This window comes from Pseudorasbora parva, chromosome 22, assembly GCF_024679245.1.
Source record: "Pseudorasbora parva isolate DD20220531a chromosome 22, ASM2467924v1, whole genome shotgun sequence".
NCBI lineage: Eukaryota > Metazoa > Chordata > Actinopteri > Cypriniformes > Gobionidae > Pseudorasbora > Pseudorasbora parva.
In genome coordinates this window covers 25145974-25170282 of record NC_090193.1, presented here as the reverse complement: position 1 = coordinate 25170282, position 24309 = coordinate 25145974, and the positions used below count along the sequence as shown (strand labels likewise).

General features: G+C 42.5%; 2 protein-coding genes across 2 annotated transcripts in view; both read right to left on the bottom strand.

Moving 5' to 3' along the window:
- Positions 1–1517: 1517 nt before the first annotated feature.
- On the bottom strand, positions 1518–5336 carry chia.1 (chitinase, acidic.1). The gene is made up of 10 exons (XM_067431097.1): positions 5237–5336; positions 4912–5116; positions 4753–4809; positions 4385–4550; positions 4177–4301; positions 3969–4092; positions 3697–3879; positions 2596–2712; positions 2381–2507; positions 1518–2295 (listed from the first exon to the last, which is right to left on the bottom strand). Exons 1-10 carry the CDS (start codon positions 5310–5312, stop codon positions 2087–2089), a joined length of 1389 nt encoding a protein of 462 aa, XP_067287198.1. The 5' UTR covers positions 5313–5336; the 3' UTR covers positions 1518–2086.
- Positions 5337–6244: 908 nt separating this feature from the next.
- cntn2 (contactin 2) overlaps positions 6245–24309 on the bottom strand; it is a 46615-nt gene continuing 28550 nt past the window's right edge. The window contains exons 14-23 of the mRNA XM_067431091.1: positions 23441–23561; positions 22938–23096; positions 15663–15812; positions 15434–15504; positions 15048–15282; positions 13362–13477; positions 12695–12881; positions 10811–10923; positions 8548–8716; positions 6245–8439 (exon numbers count right to left, since the gene is read on the bottom strand). Of these exons, the coding sequence (XP_067287192.1) occupies positions 8336–8439; positions 8548–8716; positions 10811–10923; positions 12695–12881; positions 13362–13477; positions 15048–15282; positions 15434–15504; positions 15663–15812; positions 22938–23096; positions 23441–23561 (1425 nt within the window). The 3' untranslated portion in view covers positions 6245–8335. The remainder of the gene's footprint in view (positions 8440–8547; positions 8717–10810; positions 10924–12694; positions 12882–13361; positions 13478–15047; positions 15283–15433; positions 15505–15662; positions 15813–22937; positions 23097–23440; positions 23562–24309) is intronic.

The window sequence follows — 24309 nt, the reverse complement described above, 5'->3', positions numbered from 1 at the left end:
AACCAGGTAACTTATTTTTTAAATATTTTTTACAGTGTAATACTAGCTGTAGTATGTGGTATTTGGTATCTAAATGAAAGGTTTCCATGTGGATTGCAGCAGATCAAACTTTTATGAGGTCAATATTATCCACAGAGGCTTATATAAGAAATTTATCTTTTTCTTATATAAGATTACCGTGCAATCAGATCCACATAATAAACTGTTGGTGCTTTCAAGCTTATCGCTCCAGAATTGTTATAATATTCCCCAATTGTTTTGGAAACCAAAACCAAACAACAGGCATGAATTCTGCTTATCGTTACACTTTGGCAGTGTCAGATTTGTCCTAATTTTTTTGTGCATTAACGGCATAGAATAATTTCATCAAATTAAAACTATATAAAAACACTGTATAGTGTTTATAATAAGCCCTGGAGATGTTGAAAGAGAACATCAGTGTTGTATTACTCAAATCTTATCACTGGACTACTTTGTCAAGTGATGTTATCAGTGTGAAAAGATGAAAGAAAAGAACATTATTGAAGATCGAAAATATGCTGCAAAACAAAAAATGATGACACTTTTATGGCACAAATAAGGTTACTTTAAAAAAAATGTATTTAGGATTTACACTTTATACTTGGAAATCTCACATATACAGTACATACAGTCAAAAGTGTATTTTATTAAAAATAATTAATACTTTTATATAGCATGGATGCATTAAATAGATCAAAAGTTAAAAAATGTAAAAGTTCCTGTATCTATAAAAAAATTTAGTGAAGGAGCAAAACATTTTCGTCAATCAATAATGATTTCTGAAATATCATGTGACACTAAAGACTGGAGCAATGGCTGCTGAAAATTCAGCTTTGCCATCCCAAAAATAAATAACACTTTATAATATATATTAAAATAGGAAACATGTATTTTAAATAGTAATGGTATTTCACAATATTACTGTTTTACTGTAATTTTTATTTTAAAAAATGCAACTTTGGTGAGCATAAGAGAATATAAACATATAACATATACAGACCCTAAACTTTTGGACGATAGTATAATTTAAAGGTTTCATTTTGTTAACATATACCACATTAATTCACGTGCAATTATTAATCTTGGTTTATGTTATTCTCAACATTTACTACTACATTTTTTAAGATCAAAAATAGTATCATTACTTAATGCACTGTGAACTAACATGAACAGGAAAAAACATAGCTAACGTTAAAAAAAAAGTTAATTAATCTGATAAAAATATAAATTGCTAGTTGTTATTTTACATTAGTTAATGCATTAACAAATGAGACCTTATTATAAAGAATTATCATGGTTAAATTATTAATTACACATTTATTTCACTAAGCAATACTAGCCTAAATGTACTGACAACTTTAAACGCATACCATGAAATTCATTTTCTTTATTAAACAATTTATTTTGACACTGAAATAATGATCAAATGAGGATTTACTGTCATGTCAGATACACAAAAAAGTGTGTACACCACAGTTTAGTATTAAAAATCTAATCTTGTGCCAAATCAAGTGCCCCAGATATCTGTTGGCAGTTTATTAGCTCAACTGTAATATAAGAATAAAATGATCTAGGCCCTTATGCGTGTGTAACATTATCAGAACAGTCAGTCTTTATGATGTGGCAGGCTAATTTAACTGTACTCTTCAAGTTACTTTGGTAAACAGAATTATGCCAGAGGGCACAGTGGGACAGCAACTCTGAGAACATGCACAGTTTACTGTACATTATATTCCTTTGGATTCATATGGAAAGTATGTAATGCAATACACAAACTGATAAAGCAGTACTTTTTCAGATAATCAATTTAAGGAAAAGTTAATAAGTCAGATTGCTATAAATATTTTTATTGAGAGAGAAAGCAAAAAGAGTACATTGTTTTGCTGCACAACAAGAGACTAAACTGTACTGAACTGGAAAATATGACCATAACAACTCTAAATGGCTATGCATACTTTTTTTTTTTTAAATGATGAGCACTGGATAGTTGGACAAAGAGGTATATCACAACAATAGGAGACTTGAACAGCTGTATTGAACAGGAAGAGCAGATCTGAACTTGAGCTCAAGGCCAGTCGCAGCATTTGCAATCGTCAATAAAGACCAGACCAGGCTGGCATTGCTGCAGGTACGTGTTTCCACGGAAACAGTGGAAGTAAGTGGTCTGGTCAGCAGGGTTGGGGTACAGGCCATCAGGTTTACCAACACAGAAAGAGGCGGTGGGGTCAGCGGTCGTAGTGGGACGTGGCGTAGTGGTGGGCTTGGGTGGGAAACCTTTGAAAAGAGTATAAGCATTACATTGAAACGTATAACACAAGGCCGAAGAAATGTTGTGGACTTTATGGTCTAAAGTTTTTACCAAGTGAGTTGCGCAAATGGTTGACAAGAGGGTAAGTTCCGCTGTTACAGAAACGGCCAGAAAAATCGTCCAAATCCAAGGTCCACACTGAAGCTCCGCCCAAGTTTAAGGAGTTAAGATACTCTACCTGTTAAAGCAAATATTAGGAAAAGTTCTTCAGAAGTTTGTCAAACATTTTAATCACCTTAAATTCTGGAAAACAGCAGCTGATTTACCTTAGCAGTAAAGCTTTCTTGGTTATCAAATCCAACCCAAGCTTTTCCTTGAACTGCATAGGGCACCATCTGCTCATTGATCCATTCAATAGTAATACTTGATTCCATGGGGCAAATCTGTCAACCAAACAAAACTCATTAAAGTTCGTCTTCCAAAGTTTACATAGATCATGTCAACCACTGTGTGTTTTGAGTGGTAAATCAAGCAATCAAGAGCATTACATATTTACACATTTACATTTAGAACATTTAAAAAATAAACCCTACCTAATATTGGCAGTTCGTTTTCCTATTTATGTTACATCAGTGAAAATGGTTTACAAAACAACAGCACAGTCGCTGAGTAACAACGTAATGCATTCGTGAAAGAATCAATGTTTTTGAACTAATTGATTGTGAGAATGATTCAATGACTTACTCATAAAGACAATTATTCATCTGAAATCGCATACTTCACTACTATATTGTAGGCAAAAAGTATTTAAAATGTCTTTCTGATTCTGATTTCAGATTCTGAAATGTGCATATGATGGACACTTTACTATCCCATGTGGCTACGAAAGAGGATTTGTGAACAGTGACTGACGCTGGTAGGTCATTTTATATTGACAACATGGAGAATGTTGTATGTCCAGATTACATTTATATTACACACATTGATACTATATAGAACATACTTTTATCGGTCGGGAAGTAATTACTTATTCAAAATAAGTGCCTAGTATGCAGGTATGCAATTCCGGACGCAGCCAATCAGTTTGTTCCAGAATGAATCAGAGATTTTAAACAAATTCTTCGAATGAATGGTTCAATGACTCGCTCTTAAAAGTGAGTCATTGAATCATTATTTCAAACTATTTGGAATGGTCACTTGTTTCCACCTTCTGGCATGTCAATGCAACATACAAAAAGAGAGTCACTAAAGTGCCAGAACTAACTGTTGTATAATAACCATTTGACCTTGATAGTAGATATTCACTTTAAAAAATATATAATAATTTTTTAAGTGAATATCTACTATCGCAACTGAAGTGCAACTTCTTGTTTTCTGAAGCAAACCCAGTTGAGAACAGATCAAAGTTAAAAGTAGTGTTTTGAAACCTCATAATAGGACCAGAAGCCTGCTTCACGTGTGTAGGGGCCGGCATCAGCGGGGCCTTTGGCTGGTGCCCCGAGACCTGTTTGTGAGGTGGAGAGCAAAAATGTGCGTCCGTATGTAGGAAAGCCAAGAAGCAGCCTGTCAGCGTGGGCTCCACTGCCGAGCCAGAAAGCCAGAGAGGAGTTCTAATTAAGAGAGAAAGGAATGTGCTCAGACATCTCAGATTACATTCGATGGATTGATAGATTTCAAATTGTATGGGTTTTGAGCTTACGATATTGTGGTGGATGACATTTGCGCTGTCAATGGAGCTGCGGAAAAGGGGACTGTTGTGCCCTGTCATGGGGTCCCAGTGGCCGTGGTAGTCGTAAGACATGATGGTCAAGAAATCCAACAGGCTATAATGACACAGAAAGAAGGAGTACGTAAAAAACATTTCACAGATACACGTTATTGTAGCTCGATGAAACTACACAACTTACCTTGAAATTTCAGCAACTTCGTAAGCTTTTTCAATAGTGGACTTAATGCCGGACACTTTGCATGAGAGCACCAGAGGTGTTTTCTTTGTGTCTAAGGCCTCCTGTTCAACAGCTTCTCTCAGTTCCTGAGAATTTTCACACAACAGAAACATGGTCAGACCTAAAGTCATATGCTTTATCATCATATTGATCATTCTAGTCTTCTCACCTTGATGAATGTAGTAAACCTCTGCTTGTCATCTGGTGGGCTCCCATTGTGACCAGGGTACTGCCAGTCAATGTCCATACCATCAAACTCATGGAGACGCAGGAACAACAATGCAGAACGGATGAAAGTCTTGCGGGTTTCTGGAGTGGACACCATTCCAATGTATCTGAAGTGCAAAAAGAGACATTCAGTACATGTACTATATGTTTCAGGAACTCTTGTTTAATGTCTTGTGTTGGGTTAGCAGCAGGGGATTTATTTGATTGAACTAAAAAATGTATTAAAAATGTTATGTATAATTTTACTTCATGTTATAGTATTATCATCATATTTATGACTTGCACAGATGTATATTGTGTTCCACTTACGGACTGACGCCATTGACCAGTCCTCCAACAGACAGCATGGTTTTCAGTGCAGGATTTCTATTAAAAACATGAAAAAAGTCTCAAAAATGTATCACAAAACAGTATGAATTTTGTGCAATTATGGTTTATAATGCATTGTGTATATTGTAAATTGCTTACACTTTTTTCAGGTCATTCAGTGACTTGTACAGCACGTCATCATTCCATTCGACGGTCGTGATTTCATTTCTGTAGCTGATGCTTGCCAGAGCATAGACCACATGAGTGCAAAGGAACGGATCAATGTTGTCTGGCAAGAACTTCCCATTACCAGGTCTGTACTGGGACCAGTTGGTCATGTAGCATACCAGCTTTGTAGAGGCCGCTATAAGAAATTATTATATTATTAACATATTTTGTATGTACTCATCATCCAGAAATATTTATTATGAATGCTTATGCATTAATTTTATTGGTAAAATATGAAATGATTAAAGGTTCTTACCAATCTGTACGGTAAGCAAGACGCCCAGTCCTATGCAAAAGACAACATGATGATGCATAAAAAAATAAACTAACATACTTACAGTAAAACATATCTTTGATATGGAACATACCTGCTAAAAGAGTTAATTTAGTCATTTTGGTCTTGATCCAAACCTGTATTCTTCAGAAACAGAGCTGTAAAACACAAGAAATGATGCATCAGATTGCATTCGCAAATTCACTAGCATGCCAAATTTTGCCATAGTCATGAAAATAAGTGTGCATATAAATATCATTTATAAAGAAAAGAATAAAACATCGGAAAGCTTCGTCAGCTGTTACCTGTGTTAGCTGCACTGAGAATGGGCAGTTTGGTGAAAACCTGTTCATGATCATCTATACTTATACATTATTAATAGTTCCAAAGTACAGGTGATAACTGCTAACTTCATCAGTATTGGAAGATTAATAACGAGTCATATAACGCTACGGTAAGGTGTTAGGTAAGGTATTATCTTTGAGGTTATTATGGGCTAATAGACATAAATAGTATCGTAAAATGTAATTATTACAGTAACATTGCCTAAAGATATTCAAATGTGAACAGATTCACATTATCCTTTGTGACAGGACACATAATCCTGCTGAAAGAGGCCACAGCCACCAGGGAACACCGTTTGGTGTACATGGTCTACAACAACGCTTAGGTAGATGGTAAGTAAAATAAAATAACATCCACATGGATGGCCGGACCCAAGGTTTCCCAGCAGAACATTGCCCAAATACGCAACAAACTGCAATGCACAGTGTATTCTGATACCTTTCCATTAGAACCAGCATTAGCTTCTTGAGCATCTTGAGGTACAGCAGCTCATGAGCAGTAGCTCATGAGCGGTGTAGTATACATGGCGGTTTTTATTCATATTTCATGCTTAATGTGTTTCATATGACCCTATGCTATACACATGGTGTATCTTAGTCAAATAAATGTGTGCACTACGCCAATCACGAAAAACTGAAACTCAAATACAGTCAAAATGTTTTTTTATTGAAGAATATTTACAAGTGCTGCATTATTCACATTCAGTCCACAGTGGACAGGCTCAACCTTTACAACAACTGGGGTACATGGTAGTTCAAAGAGACAATTTGACAATCACAACCTGAGTGACCTTCAGAGTGAAACTACTAGCGTGATATTCGACTCATGTAAGCGCACATACAGCTATTTCAGAAATTGTTTGTTGAGTTTTTGAGCCCTGTTTCAACACAAGAGGGCAAACTACACAATGTGAAACACAGCAATGACTTCAGAAATTAGGAAATGAAGAGAGAAAAGAAAGTCGTGAAATTGTACACTTGTTCAAATTGTTCAAAATAACTTGAAAGAGAAGTACAAAACAGATGCAAGTACAAGAGGACACTAGTTTTGGTTTCATAGTCCTAATGACTTTTGAGTGCTTCTACATTCAGAAAGTGTAACATATACTCGACTGCTACTAGGGTTTGGGACTAGAACCACTAAAGAGCTACCGATGATGCTGTTATGTGTCACAGCTTTTGGCTAAAAGTGTTTCAAATTCCACTGAGTGATCCATGAATCCTAATATACAGTTAAAATTCCATGGACATAATATGAAATTACTGGATATAATCATAAAGGCGTTAGAGAAGCTGTAAAAAATAAAATTAGGAGCTCAAACTATCAAGCAATCCTCAGACACAGAAAACAGCGATATTTACAGAAACAACTTAATGAAAACAGTGTGTTAAATAGAAAATTAAATATATTAAATAGAAAATATATAATTACAAGGGAAACAGGCACTAATAAAAAGCAATGCAGGGGAGAGAAAATAAAGAATTATATTCATACACAAATCAGACATTTTACCTTGATTTTCTTTCCCTTGATTTCTGGTAAGAAATGATCTGAGTGTCAGACTGAAATAAGATGCAACAAGATGCAATAAGAACTGTAGAATTATGCACATGGAATGATTTTAAATACTGACAGATTTGACCTGCTACACTGAAAGTGCATTTCAGTTTGTACTTTATTAGCTCATGCCACAGTATTGAAGAGTTTTTTAGATTAATCTTAATAATAATAATAAAAATTAAAAAAATACTCTAAACAGACCTGAGACCCCCATAAACCCTCACTAGGAATAGCCACGTGTTGTAATACTTTAAGCCAAATGGAACCTTTTCCTTAAAGTATGAAAAGGATTCCACCATTAGTGTCAGCCTTCAAAATTGGGCCTTATAGGACTATGGTTCAGTCCTGGGAAGAAAGCAAAACCTTATAATAAATTATGATATAGGATAAAAGTTAACTTGTTTGTCCATGAATGTTATCTTCAGTATTGATCAATGTTTTGTAATGTTGAAAGTAAGTAACAGCCTATGGACGTCATTTTTATGTAAGCCTTGAAAAAAATCAAATAATGAATGAGATAACAGAGTGATAACTGTGGCAAGCCAAGCCCACTTTAACAACTACACAGCTTCTCTTGTACCGCTGCGTTCATGAAACCTTTCATCTTTAAAAACTAGAACACTGAGGGAAAGGCAGAATGCTACAATCATTCAACACAGATACAAAAGACTGTTAATAAAAATCATGATCCACTCTTGCTTCCAATTACATAGTCACAAAACATTAAAAGAATAAATAAAAAAGTTAAACACTCATTTTGCAGTCCACATGCTGCTATGAAGTAGCAACAAAGTATTAAAAAAGGTTTTGTTTTATCCAGTATGGAATGTCACCAATACATCTATGTGTATTTACACCTATAAGTCAGAGCTGTTGTTGAACTTTAGAAACTACAACCAAATGCTGACATGACCACCAGTCAAGTTTGAGTTTCCATAAGGCAAGCGTCTAAAATGAGAACACAATCAAAAAGTCTCCCGCAACAACTCTCTTTGTATTCCACAATGACCAGTCATCCTTGTAAAAAAGCCTTTTTATACAAAAGAATCTTCCACCTCTCACATTTCCAAAACTTTGCACCCCCCCCCCCCAACCACCCATATCCCTGTCCCTTCTGAGAAAAACCTGCTTCATTCTCTGTGATATTAATAAGAAATGCCTCAGCGTTGGCTAACATCACAGTCCTGACCAGCCAATGAGAACGAGTGCAGAGACCACCAGAACAGATGTGCTGAGGGCTCCTGAAGTTCCAGCGCTGTGCTGGACCATCATTCCAGTGCCTGTGGATCAAACACACTGACTTTCAGAAACATATTTAGTGTTTAAACACTACTTCATGAGTTCCTTTACTAACAACAATACTCCTAACTACTCTTTGTACCACATACCTGAGTCTCGAGACACTATGGTCTCAAAGGCTGCTCCATCTCCTCCATCACCCCAAGAGCGGATCTCCAAAACCACATAACCATTGTCCTTGGGTAATGGCAGATTGATGGAGGTCTTGCTTTTCTCCAGTATCCTCAAGGCAGACTGGCCTTCATGCTTGTAAAGGACCTACACCAAATAATATAATGTCAATTGAATTAAATTCTCAAGACAGCAGTGTAATATGTAAAGTCAAGTCAAATTTATTTTGTACAGAATATTCATCGTTTCAAAGCAGCTTTACAGAAAATCATGTCTGTAACATCTCCATGCCTTGAGCTGGTCAAAAATATAGTTTACATTTTGCGACGATGCAAGCAGTTAATATAATATATATGTATAACAGTGTACTGTATAGTTGCGTCCCAAATGATGCACTGCACAGTATGCTCTTATACACTATGAACTCAAGCATGTAGAGTATGGATTTTATAAGATTATTTTGTCTGATAGCCCCTCCCCCTTTGCTATGGAATTAAAGCTGTGACAGAGAGATTTATGTATTTGGGGAGATTTATGTATTTTATTTTTGTAAAAAATCCTACAGTGACGTAAATATCATCATTTTGCATCATCAGAGGATTTTTTGTCCAAAGGCTAAAGACTACAAGCAGTAGAGGGAGCTATTTCTGCATGTTTTTAACCCATCAGTGGGGGGTGAGATCGCACGAGACAGCTCTCGGCTCGACTGCGGGCATTAATGTAAACGGAGCGGTGGAGCAAAGTGAGTGTTTCAACTTTTTAAATCAATTTCTATGAAAGTTAAGATTCCGAAGGCATGAACTGAACACGTGCCAGACTGAACACGCGCCGTGAATGTATGCCGCGCCCGCGATTACCTCCTGTGATGAATGTAACCTGAGTCCTGCTGTGTTTTTGCCGTGAAACTCGTTCGCCTCACTAACACGTTATTGAACAGACACGTTCAGTTTTTAATTGTAGTGTCTGTTCTTTAACTGAACTGATTTTATGAAAATGAACGCGGTGGGAAAGTGATCCAGCCTTTGGGAGTGGCCTCGCAGGGCAGCGAAGCAAGTGCATTCTGGCAATTGTTGTCTAGAAGGCACCAAATTCTAAAATAATTTCACATTTCTACTACATTAATGACCCAGTTTAAATACAAAGCCTAATGCTAAATCACTGAAGTAACGCTTTAAGCGCATCATCCAGGTATTTAAAGCACACTTTTTTTCTATTTGGAATTTTCAGTGTGAACACTACTCACACTATTTATACTACAAAACGAATGTGTGCATTTATGAAGCATTTACATTAATATAAATGTATATAAATATCCTTATATATTTTGCATGTGTGCTTACATACATTCTGTATGGAACTGAAATCACTAAAAAAATATGTTTTACATATTTAACTGGCTCTCATTTCTGACTTTCAAAGTTTAACATGAGACCATGAGTTTCTTCACCAAAAACACATCTACCTCAGATATTAAGAGTCATAACAGGATATATATCTACAAATGAAGAGCAAAGATATATTTACAGGTGATTTTCTGATAGAAGTTACTTGGATGAACTATATCCTAATGGAGTTTCCCAAACTTCTTAACAAGTTCACACTTATAAATAATCAGATTATATTTGCATCAATTCACAGAAATTACATTTGGCCAACTGAAAAATTTAGATGTGATCAGTCACTAAAAAAAATTCAATTGGAGACCTGATTTTTTTTTTTTTTACGGTGTAGGTGAGTCGGCTATGCAATTTCAATGTGTGTTCCTCCCGAACCTTGTTTAGAAAACATCATAAAGTAAGCATAAAAAGGTCTTTTTTGGACATTTTAACTTACAATTAACCAAAATATGTATATACTTGGCAGACGCTTGTATCCAAAGTGACTATTAAGGTATATATCTAATCAGTTTCTGGGAATCTGTGTAAGTTATCTTGACAAGATAAGATGACAAGATGACCTTAATCCAAAGCAGATCAGATATGAGATATACACAACTGGTTTCATTCAATGTCCATTCACTGTGGTGGTCTGGTTTTCCATTAGAGTTGACACATGTTCTCTTCTCACGTGACATTATACCAACATTTATCAAATTACCTCAGAGGTATGAAATGATATATGATATCCTGCATTTAATTGAAATGACTGAATCTCAGATATTCTGATGACATAAAGATGCAGACAAACATGTATGCAACAAACAGATAGCTGTAGTGTCCGGTGGCACCGTGTGTCACTCACTTTGTAACCCAGAACAGCAGACTCATTGTCCATGGATTTAACATGATCCCACCTCACAGTAACTGAAGAACCGGCAACCTTCCATGAGACGTTACCTGGAGGACGGTTGGGGGCTAGGAATAAAGATACGAGCAAAAATAAGTCCACAAAGCTCACTGGCTTTCACACAGTTCTCAGTGACAAATACATTGTCAAGCATTGCAAATGTCAAGTTGTGAAGTACATGGATGTAGAACTGTTGGTGGCATTTGAACTGTTACGGAACTGACAGATGGTTCTAGTTATCCCTTTTTAGTGGCAAACTTATTACATTTCTATGATAGTGACAGCAATCTACAGAATTAGGTCAACCTGCTTGAACAGATCAAGTGACTCTTTTCTCTATGGAGGAGGATGAAAATGAATAGAGGCAATTTTGAGTCAACTGCAAAGATGACAATTTACAGATAAAAAAATTATCACAACAACGTGAAGTGATGTAACAACATAATTTACTTCTCTCAACTGTTCTATCATTAAGATATTAGCTTATGCAAGTTGGACATGAATCAGCCTTTGTTGTCCCTGGAAGAGCATTCTTATCAACCACTGCCTTCTGATTTAAAGGGTACTAGTTGACATTTTATTCATAAGCAATTTAATGATGATATCATTTGACATCATCGTGACATTCATTCAATGTCTTTGTCTGTACATATCCTTAATTTCAAGTATTTCGTTAACCTATTTACAACATTTAGCATTAAAGGGGTGATTGCATGCGATTTCACTTTTTTAACTTGAGTTAGTGTGTAATGTTGCTGATTGAGCATAAACAGTATCTGCAAAGTTACAGAGCTGAAAGTTCAATGCAAACGGAGATATTGTCTTTTAAAGTTATGGCTACAAAAACGGCTGGTTTGACTACAACAAGCTTCTTCCCGGGTTGGTGACATCATTAACCCTTGCTATTATTACAAACACTGTTTGGGCGTGATGTTTCCGGACAACCTGTGCTTGGCACTTCAGCCAATCAAAATACATGAAACTACATTTGGCCATCTAACCAATCTAAGACCATTGCGTTTTTCGGAGGGATGGGAAGCAAACGAGCTGTTCAAAGAACAGTGGAGACAGAGGTGTGGAATAAAGGTAAAATATAAGAAGAAAAAAAAAAGTATTAAGACATGCTGTACTGTACCCCATTAACACAACCAAGCCTAGAAAAAAAACATGGAACCACCCGTTTAAACATTCTTTTAACGTTGCTTCAACATTCTTTGTTAAAGCTACACTGTGTAAATTTTTTTGTTTATTCTTAGCTAAAAACACTTAGTTCTTTCAAAAATATATGTGCTCATTAATGTATATTTACTTCTTTCAACTAATAAAGTATTCTCATTAGTTTATAATATGCCATTGAAAATACATACGGGTGAGGGGTTCGAATGCCGGTCGCCATGTTGGTCCTCCATCTTGAAAGTACATTAGCCAAAGAGGGACATACCCATAAATTCAAGCTTCGCCTTTCGTATTTTAACACTCAATGGCACCGTGTCGAATGTAAAGAGGGGGATTGCCGTGTTAGTCTTGGACTAAATCGGCCACCGGAGGAGTTAAAACGAAATCAGAATTGAGAGGAACAGAAAATAATATTCACTGGATGTCATATACCTTTACACCGCTAGATGGGGGAAAATATCACACAGTGTAGCTTTAAAACACCAACTGACATTCTTTCAATCCCATTTCAAAGCTGAACTTCATTCATATGCTGGCTAGGTAGCATTTGGGTGAAGATTGTTAGGAAAATTGTTCCAGAAGTCTCCAGAATCATGTTCTACTCAAGTAAATCCCATTTTAGCCAGGCTACCAATGCTCCCTGAGCCAGAAATGAGGTCTTACGAGGTTTCTTGGTGATGACAGTGGTTCTTGGGGAAGGTGGACCAGTGCCTGCACTGTTGTAGGCCAATACGGTGACGTGATAAAGAGTGTTAGGCCTCAGACCCGTGACTCGTGCCATGCTCTCCAGCCCTGCAGTCCTCACCCGGTCTGCAGCTGCCTCTCGTTCATGTTGCCGCCAGTACCGAATCTGGAACCGGAGCAAGAGGGTATCTTAACTGTCACAAGCTTGTTCATACTGAAAAAAAGAATGTGAACTCTGTACACAAATATAACAAATAACAGGATCATATTTTGCTCCTAAATGATGCAAAATTATGACAATGAATGTCATGTAAAGGCCTATTCAATTAAACATGAGCTGCAAAAATACCCTTTGATACCAGTACATTTCAAAGCACAGTTTTATCTAAAAGGAGACATCTTATCTAAATAATGTGTCTAATTTTCCTTAATCTGATTGAGACATGCTGTTCATAAAAAGGAACTAATGAGATAACAGCATCTCTATAAGTCCCTCGCTCAGCGGGCAAAGTTCACATATCCTAACGTGTCACCTCAGGTGGCCAACAATGATACACAGTCGTCACCAAAACATCCATGAACTCTGTCAGGCTATTTAGGTTTATCAATCCAAGTTATGTTTTAATATGAATTGGTCTGTACTCACCTCATAACCCCGAAGAACTCCATTAATGTTCAGATGTTGAATGGGGTCCCAGGACACCTGAATCTCAAAAGCTGTCAGAGCAGTGGCGTTAATCCTTCGTGGGGACACGGTAGGTTCTAAGGAAGACCAGGAAACATAAAGCTGACTCAGTTATGAGGCATTAAAGTGATATCATAATTTGCACTGTGTTTTCATTCATTAACAGCCTCTTTTCAAAGCGAGCATTACACTGTGACACATGTATAAAATAATTTAAGCTTAAATGTGCAGCACAAATGGTTACACGAATGATGATGAGGGAAATAAACTTTGGAAGGATATACAGAACAATTTGGTGTATTTTCAAATTTCAAATTAATTATCAATTCTTCTGTTGCTAACTTTTACTACCTCGGTCGCTGAACACTAAACATGCATGTGTAAATGTGAGTGGTTGTGTTTGGGAGGATGTTTTTTTTTACATCATTACATTGTTTGGCGTATAAGAAACAAATGGTGAAAAAAAAACTAAATTAATACGAAACTAAAAGCAAGACTCTATTAAACTTTTTTTTAATATTACAATTTTATATTGAATATTTTTCGATTCCAGGCTATTGTTTAAACAGATATAAGAATAATGTTGGAAAAAAATGTTTAGAAAATGTTTTTATTTTGCATTTTGTATGCATACTAGTGCCTGCATTTAACAGGAGTAAATCAAGGTTTTCAGGAAGTCGACAGCGCCAGGAAACTTCCACCTAAACCAAACTATGCACAAAGATTTGTACAGAGATCCTTAACTATGGTGTGAAAGATATTAGAGAATGATTTGATATACTATTTTACTTTACACAATATGTGTGCAAACATGGTCAAAATGGGTTTTCCCATTATATACACAATATTTATTCACTGTCTCTAATTAGCATATTAATGTATTCCTTGGACAACATGTAATGAAAAAAGAAGTAGCTATGAAAATGAGAGAGTTTTACTTTGCAACAATTGCATAATATCTCATATTTCATGGAAATATTGTTATATAATTTCTTCCATATTCACTTATTATGTCTCCCTTAAAGCTACACTGTGTAACTTTTTTAGTTTATTCTTAGCTAAAAACACTTAGTTCTTTCAAAAATATATGTGCTCATTAATGTATATTTACTTCTTTCAAGTAATAAAGTAATCTCGTAAGTTTATAATATGCCATTGAAAATACATACGGGTGAGGAGTTCGAATGCTGGTCGCCAAGTTGCCCCTCCATCTTGAAAGTACATTAGCCAAAGAGGGACATACCCGTAAATTCAAGCTTCGCCTTTCGCGTTTTAACTCTCGATGGCACCGTGTCGAATGTGTAGGGGGGATTGCCATGTTAATCTTGGACTAAATTGGCCACCATAGGAGTTAAAACGAAATCAGAATTGAGGGGAACAGAAACTATTATTCACTGGATGGTCATATACCTTTACACCGCTAGATGGGAGAAAATATCACACAGTGTAGCTTAAAAGCTACACTGTGTGATATTTTCCCCAAAAAACTCCATTGCTGGGTCTCAGGATATGACATTTTTAGACGTTTCTATGAGACGCTTCTCCATTGTCTGCCCTCTAGTGGTTAGGAAATGTCTAATCATATATAATGAATATGTGAATATAATGAAAATTGCACAAAATATCATCCTTTGCAATATTTCTCACCCTCTTCCGCAGTGTGTACCACAGCAATCTGGCTGAAGGGACCTTCTCCTTTCTTGTTGTAGGCCTTGATTCTGACCTCAAAAGGGCAGTAGGCTGACAGACTCTCGTTGCTGTAAACATATCGTGATGACTCCACATGTGGCACCCTCACCACCGTCCATGTTGGAATGCCTTGTTTTCTGAACGCCAGGATATAACCAAAGCCATCTCCATTCTGATACTCCCTGACCATGGGCTGTAATTCATACCAGAAGAAATCATTTAACAGAAGGCGAGGGTTAAGTTATAAAGACACGTTGATCGACCATCTGTTAACAATACTATATACAAATTAAGGTATAAATCATATCTTATATGCCATTGGAGCAGCAGTCCGTGGCACTTACAGTCCATGTAATGATAAGTTCATTACGGTTTCCTCCACCTCCACCAAGTCCACTGGGGGCCACAGTTGGTGCTGCAAGACAAAATAATAACCCACTTATATAGTGGAAAAAATACCATACTATCTACCAAACATATTTCTATGTTAAACCACACTAATATTGTATGTCACTTTGGTTCCAATTCAGTTACATTTTTGATCAACACTAACAAATTTTTAATGGTTCTGACCTGCTTGTTTGGTTCGGACAGGCTGGGAGGGCATGCTTGGTTCTCCACTTCCCAGGATGTTGCTAGCAATGACCTGGAACTCATAATCCATCCAGGGCCGAAGATCTATCACATGTGCAGATTCAGCATTTCCTTCTATGTTTGCAGGGTCTGGAGGAAGCACACAATGACAGGCAAACTTTGAGGATTACATGCATGGTATAATACAAATACATTTCTCAAACTGGCATTCTGCACGGCTTTGGTGGGGGTTGTAAAAAAGTTTACATAAATAAATCAATAAGTGATATCGGTGCAACAATGACTGAAGCAAAAATGCAGGGTACTAAAAACTAGGACTGGGTTAAAAATATTGATCTCTAAATTTTGATGAATCTGTATCGTTTCTTATATGCTGTTTTCAGGTGATGAATGAATGTTATCTTTACCTCAAATGACCTCAAAAGCCATTCAATGACCATAAACTTGATAGTTAACAAGTAAAATGAGATGAACTCTAGAGATATATATATACACTGTATTGCATATTCATTGTATTTTACTTAACCTGTCCTTTAACATTTAATGTCAACATTTAATAAATCCATCCTATTTGTATGACAACCCCTATTTAAATGTTTATATTTTAAAATACGAGTAGACACATAATTATGTAATTAAAAAGGTGTTATTAATATAATTATATTATTATAAAAACGTCCTTATGTTCAATTTAAATGTAAGTAGCTTTAATATCATAGCAATGTACCAACTGGGGTTCCATGCACAGTTTACAGCATTAGTGAGATAAATGTCCCATGCACTGTACCTGATACATACCCCAATTAATCAATATTAAATCAAACTGAATCAAAATCGTAATCGAATTTAAATCGCAAGCTTGTGAATCGAAATCTTTGATTTTTCCAAAATAAATCACAATCCCCCAACCCTCACCAACAAAATCCCTGGAGTAGCGTTAATACTGCCAATTCATTCAGATAGGAACTGTAAATAGAAGAACGTCTCGGTTACGTATGTAACCCTCGTTCCCTGAGGAGGGAACGGAGACGTAACGTCAGTGACTGACGAATGGGGGTTTCGCTTAGAAGCCTGTCATCTCCGAGACTAGAAAGCGCCCAATGGCAGTGCCAATGCCATGGGCATGCGAGATTTGCATGCGTAACTCCGCCTACCCACGTGGGTATATAAGGAAGTAGCTGGCATCATCGCATTATGTTTTACCTGCTGAGGAGCCAAGTTGAACTCCGTTCCAGCGGTACAGCGGATGTGGCAACGGGACGTTACGTCTCCGTTCCCTCCTCAGGGAACGAGGGTTACATACGTAACCGAGACGTTCCCTTTCGTTCAGTCACTCCGACGTAACGTCAGTGACTGACGAATGGGGGTCCCAATGCAATAACGCCACTCGGCTGTCTTCCAGTGCCCTGCGCAAGCGTGAGAGCCCTGAAGCAAGTTAGGACGGTCAAAGGCCTCTACTTAACGCAGGAATACCAAGGTACACTGGGAGGCATATTCCAGGAGGAGATATGCGCCAAGATGCCTACCGGTAGGGAGGACTTAGGAATACACGTATGACCCCGGAGGGCTGCATACGGAAGATCACTGGGGTACCAGCCGAAGGTGGATTTTTAACCCCAGGGGGTGGCAAGATTGCCAAGGGAATACACCCACTCAGGGAGGCTTACGGTGGAAATACACATGTGGGGGTCGCCGGAGGGGAACCATGCACATGGGGCACCTGGCCGGACACGAGTGTCTGGGCTAAGGGCAGACTTACTGGCATCAGCGTCGTCAGTGCTGGAGGAGCTCAGGGCTCTCTGGGAACTCACCTGAGAAGAATATCGCACGTATCCAGTCCGTGGAGTGGAATGGCGAGCAAGCGAAGACACCTGAGCCAATCCATTACCGGCCACTTGTAGAGGCGAGTACATAGTCGGATACAGGCTCCACTCGGAGGTTGTAAAACCTGGCGAATGTGTTTGGTGTCGCCCAGCCTGCAGCTCTGCAGATGTCTGTCAGCGGAGCGCCATGTGCTAAAGCCCAAGAGGAGGCCACACTCCGGGTGGAATGGGCCCTGACCCCAAGGGGACATGGGCGTCCCTGCTGCTGGTAAGCCAAAACAATGGTGTCCACTATCCAGTGAGACAGCCTTTGCTTTGAGAGAGCCTTCCCTTTCAGCTTCCCACCATAACAGACAAAGAGCTGGTCTGAGGTCCTGAAACACTGCGTCCTATCTACGTGTAAGCGCGAAGGGCGCGTACTGGACAGAGCAATGCCAAGGCTGGGTCTGCCTCCTCCAAAGGCAGCGCTTGCAGGTTCACCACCTGGTCTCTGAACGGAGTGGTGGGAACCTTGGGCACATATCCAGGCCGGGGTCTCAGGATCACGTGAGAGTCGGCCGGCCCGAATTCCAGGCACGCTTCGTCAACCGAAAATGCCTGCAGGTCCCCTACCCTCTTGATGGAGGCCAGTGCGGTCAGGAGCGTTGTCTTCATAGACAAGAACTTAACATCTACTGACCGCAAAGGCTCAAAAGGGGCCCTCTGCAGAGCACTTAGAACTACTGAGAGGTCCCAAGAGGGTACGAGAGGAGCACGAGGAGGATGTAGTCTCCTCGCACCCCTCAGGAACCTGATGACCAGGTCGTGCTTACTTACCGTTTTCCCGTCCAGGAGGTCATGGTAGGCGGCGATAGCGGCCACATAAACCTTCAGGGTGGATGGAGACAGCCTTCGATCCAACCCTTCCTGGAGGAAAGAGAGCACAGACCCGATCGGGCATTTCCAGGGGTCTTCTTGGCGAGAAGAGCACCAATTGACGAAGAGGTTCCACTTCAACGCATAGGCCTGTCTCGTGGACTCGGCCCGAGTGGAAGTGATGGTAGCCACCACCGGAGGTGGTAGGGTACTCAAACCTGCCGCGTCCCGTCCAGGAGCCACACGTGGAGGTTCCAAAGATCGGGACGCGGGTGCCACAGGGTGCCCCGTCTCTGAGAGAGTAGGTCTTGTCTCAGAGGAATTGGCCAGGGAGGGGCTGTCGCAAGGAGCACTAGTTCTGGGAACCAGGTCCGGCCGTGCCAGTACGGGGCGACCAAAATGACCTGCTCCTTGTCCTCCCTGACCTTGCACAGAACATGTGCAAGAAGGCTCACTGGGGGAAACGCATACTTGCGTAGGCCCCGCGGCCAGCTGTGCGCCAGTGCATCCGTGCCGAGCGTGCCCTCGGTCAGGGAATAGTACAGGCTGCAGTGGGACGAGTCGTGGGAGGCAAACAGATCTACCTGTGCCTCCCCGAACTGATCCCAAATCAGCTGGACCGACTGGGGATGGAGTCTCCACTCCCCAGGGATTGGCTGAACCCGTGAGAGCTCATCGGCTGCACGGTTCGGGATCCCCGGGATATGGACAGCACGAAGGGACCTCAGGCGCTTCTGACTCCATAAAACGAGATGGCGGGCGAGTTGAGACATGCGGCGGGAGCGTAGACCGCCCTGGTGGTTGATGTACGCTACTACGGCCGTGTTGTCCGATCTGACAAGTACGTGTTGACCCTTCAGCAACGCTCGGAAGCGGTGCAGGGCGAACCGTACTGCCAGCAACTCGAGGCAATTGATATGCAGGCGGCTCTGGCTCTCTGACCAAGAGCCGGCGGCTGCATGTCCATTGCACATGGCACCCCACCCCGTGGTGGACGCATCTGTTGACACAACAACATGCCGGGAAACTCGTTCTAAGGGCACTCCTGCCCGTAGAAAACTGAGGTTCGACCACTGGGTGAGTGTCTGCAGGCCTGAGTCACTGGGACCCGGAGCGTGCCAGACCGCCATGCCCATCTCGGGACTCGATCGCGAAGCCAGTGCTGAAGCGGTCTCATATGAAGCAATCCGAGTGGCGTTACCGCGGCTGCAGATGCCATATGCCCCAGGAGCCTCTGAAACAGTTTCAGTGGAACCGCACGCTTGCTCTCTATCTGCCTGAGGCAAGTCAGCAGCGACTGCGCGCGCAAGCCGGTAAGCTGCGCGCACATGGCGACCGAGTCGATCTCCATACCGAGAAAAGAGATCCTCTGCACGGGGCAGAGTTTGCTCTTCTCCCAGTTGACCCGAAGGCCCAAACGAGCTAAGTGGTGGAGAACCAGGTCTCTGTGTTCCTACACCCGGTCCCGAGAGTGGCCCAGTATGAGCAAGTCGTCGAGATAGTTCAGGATGCGAACCCCTTGTTGCCTGAGTGGCGCAAGGGCTGCCTCGACAATCTTCGTGAAGACGCGAGGGAACAGAGCTAGCCCGAATGGTAGTACAGCATACTGATATGCCCGCCCTTCGAACGCAAACCGTAGGAACGGTCTGTGTCGCGGAAGGATGGACACATGGAAGTACGCGTCCTTCAGGTCGATCGCTGCAAACCAATCGCATGGACGAACGCATTCGAAAAGGCGTTTCGCAGTCAACATCCTGAACGGAAGCCTGTAAAGGGATCGGTTCAGGACGCGAAGGTCCAGGATCGGTCGTAACCCACCGGATTTCTTCGGTACAATGAAGTAAGGGCTGTAGAAGCCGGACTTCATCTCGGCTGGAGGGACGAGCTCGACCGCACCCTTCGCCAGTAGGGTTGCGATCTCCGCACGCATGACTGGGGCATTGGACCCCACCACGGTGTACCGGACACCCCGGAAGCGGGGAGGAGCTCGCGCGAACTGAATCGCGTAGCCGAGCCGGATGGTCCGTGCGACCCAGCGGGACAGTCCCGGCAGCTGTAGCCACGCTCCCAGGGAGTGTACCAACGGGGTCATGCGGAGCACCGGCGTACCCTCGGTGGGGCAGCGAGGCAGCGTTACCGGCCCGGACTCGGGTGGCGTAGCGGCCCGGTGTCGGGGCGGCGGTAACAGCTGCGCCCTGACAGAGGAGACCAGGGAAGGACTCGCGTTCCACTGGGGTCTGCTCTGAGAGGGGGCTGGCGACAGAGAGGGACGAGAGCGGCGTGGCCCGGGGGCGGCGCACACTGCCGTCACCGGTCTCTGTGTGCTCAGAGATGGGTATGTCAGTTCTTTCTTTAACCACATTAGGGTGCTGCCACCCCGGGGGGCGGCAGCGGAACGAAAGATTCTCCCCCGGCCCTCCACCGGGGGAAGGAGCGGCCCTGCTGCCGTCTCCTGGAAAGAACTGCCCATCTCTGAGCTGTCCGCGTCAGGAGCGCCGCTTGGCCTGGCGTTTAGCGGGCCGCGGGGCTGGCGCGGACTGGGGCGGCTTCTTGCGGCGCGCTCCGCGGCGCGGCCCGGGTGAAGGCTGCTGCTGTGGCCGCGCGGGAGCGGGGGGGACCGCAGGAGGCCGCCCTCGGCGGCGAGGCAGCTGAGGCGACTGTGCCGGCGACGCTTGGGGTGCAGCAGCGGGCCGCCGGGGCAGTATATGCTTAATAGCCTCAGTCTGCTTCTGGGCGGCCGAGAACTGTTGGGCGAAGCTCTCGACCGCACCGCCGAATAGCCCAGCCTGGGATATGGGGGCGTCGAGGAAACGAGTCCGCTCGGCGTCCCGCATATCGGCCAGGTTGAGCCATAGATGTCTCTCCTGGACCACGCATGTGGACATCACCCGGCCCAGGGAGCGTGCGGTAACCTTCGTCGCCCGGAGAGCGAGGTCGGTCGCGGCACGCAGCTCATCTCTGAGCCCTGGGTCGGCTCCACCCTCGTGCATGTCACATAACAACTTGGCCTGGTAGGCCTGGAGGGTTGCCATGGCATGCAAAGAGGCGGCAGCCTGCCCCGCAGCTCTGTAGGTCTTCGACACCATTGAAGATGTGAATCTACAGGCCTTGGAGGGGTGCTTAGGATCGCCGCGCCAGGAGGAGGCGCTCTGGGGACACAGTTGCATCGCCACAGAACGCTCCACCGGGGGGACCCCAGTGTACCCTCTAGCCACCGCCCCATCGAGGGCAGAGAAGGCGGAAGAGGTTGCCAAACGCTCGCGGGAATCCACGAGTGCGCAACCTCCTCATGCACCTCCGGGAAGAAAGAAATTGGGGGCACGGCTGTCCTGTCGTGGCGCACCCAAAAACCAATCATCGAGCTGCGAACGCTCCGGCCGGGGTGGAGGGTTCCACTCCAGACGAGCGCCGCGGCCGCCCGGGCAAGCATGGCTGTCAGCTCCGGGTCCGACTCGGACAATGCTGGCGCGCCCGGAGGCGGCAGCACAGCCGAATCCTCATCCTCGGAGGACTCTAGCCCACCTTGCGATGCGGTCACCGACATCTCGTCCTCCTCTGGAGCGCCGAACGAAACCCGCGGACCGGCCGAGACCGAGGCCGCGGGCTCCATCACAACGCTCGCGGGTACCGGTGCAACAGAGGGGGGTGTGGGCCGAGGCGTGAGCGTCGGAGCTGTATTCCACACCATCACCCTCAGGTCACCCTGGCCACCAGCCGAAGAGACGCCCCGCGGACCGGATGAGACAGAGGCCGCGGACACGTCAGATCGGGGGGTGACGGAGGGGACTCTCACTCCGGCGGCCGCACGGAGATCATTGAGTCTCGACCGCAACACGGAGATGGCCATGTTCCCGCAGTGAGAACATGACTCATCCACAAGCGCCGCCTGAGCATGCTGGAAGCCCAAGCATGCCAGACAGTGCGAGTGCCCATCAGTGGAGTGTAAAGACCGGCCACACCCAGAAGCACACGGGCGAGACATCCTGAAAAGGACGTGCCACGTGTGAGCTCTTTTTGTGAGAGGATTAACCTCGCAGTCGATGCCGAAGCGCCCAGGGGACCACACACCAACTGGAAACCAATCGTCCGACCAGCAGGCAGGAAGTATGTGACCGCTGGAACGCGCCGAACACCAACACCGACTGGAAGATCCTGATCGTCTCGAAGAACTGACTTAACTCAGAAGGCTTGTAGGAGTGAAAGGTATGTAACCCTTGGCTCCGAAGCATTAAAACATAATGCGATGATGCCAGCTACTTCCTTATATACCCACGTGGGTAGGCGGAGTTACGCATGCAAATCTCGCATGCCCATGGCATTGGCACTGCCATTGGGCGCTTTCTAGTCTCGGAGATGACAGGCTTCTAAGCGAAACCCCCATTCGTCAGTCACTGACGTTACGTCGGAGTGACTGAACGAAAGGGAACTGGGCATACATGCCTACAAACATCAACCTCCAACAGGTATATGTACACACACTCAGAAGAAGAAAAAAAGAAGAAAAATAAGTTTGGGGTTATAAACAAAATAAAAGTTAAAAAACGTTTGAGAAACTCTAAAGGGCTCGTAACCTCACCTGTCCTCATCCTCTTCCAGTCGTGAGTCTGTGAGGAGCGGCTCAGGATAATATACTTGCCAATGGGACTGTGGTTGTCATATCCACGGCTCCATCTCAACTCAACCGACGTGTCGTTGACACTAGTCACCACTAAACCTCCAGGAGGTCCTGGTGGGCCTATAAAGGGAGAAACATTCAGCTTTGCCAGATACTCTACAAACGTTTTATCATACATTCATACTTATACACACACAGCAAAAGCATTATTAAAGCGGTGTAGTTGGGGTTGCTTTAAAAAAATGGAAACCAAACCCCAAGGATATAGATCTGTTAAATTTATATTTCATGATTCTACATTTCATCAATTCTCACAGGGCTGAGTGCCAAGAGTAGCTTGGCCAAAAATGATCAAGCTCAGGTAAAACTAAAGAACGGGGCTGTGTAACAGCCAAAGGCTGCAAGCTGGTAAACAGAGTTTTAATAAGGTCTCTGTCACTGCTCAGCCAGCTGGAGGCCCTCACCCCTCACGACTAGCTTGGCAGAGGCCACCGCGCTGTCCACCACCGTCTGGGCCGTGCAGGTGTATGTGCCAGCATGACTGAGCTGTCCGTTCACAATCACCAGGTCACCGATTGTCTCTTTCTGTACAGAGTGACAGTGAAAAGAAAAGTAAACTTTATTAGAAAGAAGTATTAGCCCACTTTAACTTCATAAAAGCATGTATTATGTTTTTTTTTATTAAATGCCTAATCTGTTGAGGCTTCAGATTTGGATTTTAAAATGAACTGTATCATGTCTAAAAAGGATTTACTTTGAAGTGAATCCTATTAAAGCTAATCTCAATGTGTGAAAGGAGCCTACCGCTATTGGAATACAAATTCAGATGGTTTTTAATAATCTTGCTCATTTTAAATATTAAAAACATAACTAGATTTTCAATTTTTTTAACAAGTGGATTTTGTGTGTAACAACTATGCTGTTGCTAAAGTTCTCTAAGATGTTTTTAGCATCATCTTAGCTAAGATGTGTTAGCTATGTGGCACAGCGAAGTGTTAATTCTGTCAGGACTACGATTGTCAAAGATGATTGATTGACTATTAGCATATAGTTTGGATTGACAGTATGGTTCTGTTCTGGGGAAGAACTCCCTGCTCATCCATGCAGCCTGGCATGGATAAGAGCAGGGAGAGCAGTAATAACACCCCTTAGGGTAAACAGAACAGAACTAACATAATGTACTGCAAAAATCATTAATGTTGATATTAAATATACAAAATAATTCAGGAATTTAGTCTGATTCAAGAAAAATTAGTATGCCAAATTCTGACTGGACAAGAGGAGAAGCTGGGGATGGAGGAGGGTAAATGAGCTCTGAAAAAACACGATAGCT

Excerpts from the sequence above, each read along its gene's own strand:
- chia.1 (XM_067431097.1), bottom strand. The coding sequence starts at position 5,312 with ATGTTAGTTTATTTTTTTATGCATCATCATGTTGTCTTTTGCATAGGA. Across the intron at positions 2,713-3,696 it reads GCTTCTGGTCCTATTATGAG|ATTTGCCCCATGGAATCAAG; the intron begins GTTTCAAAACAC and ends TTTGGTTGACAG. Across the intron at positions 2,296-2,380 it reads CCATTTGCGCAACTCACTTG|GTTTCCCACCCAAGCCCACC; the intron begins GTAAAAACTTTA and ends CTCTTTTCAAAG.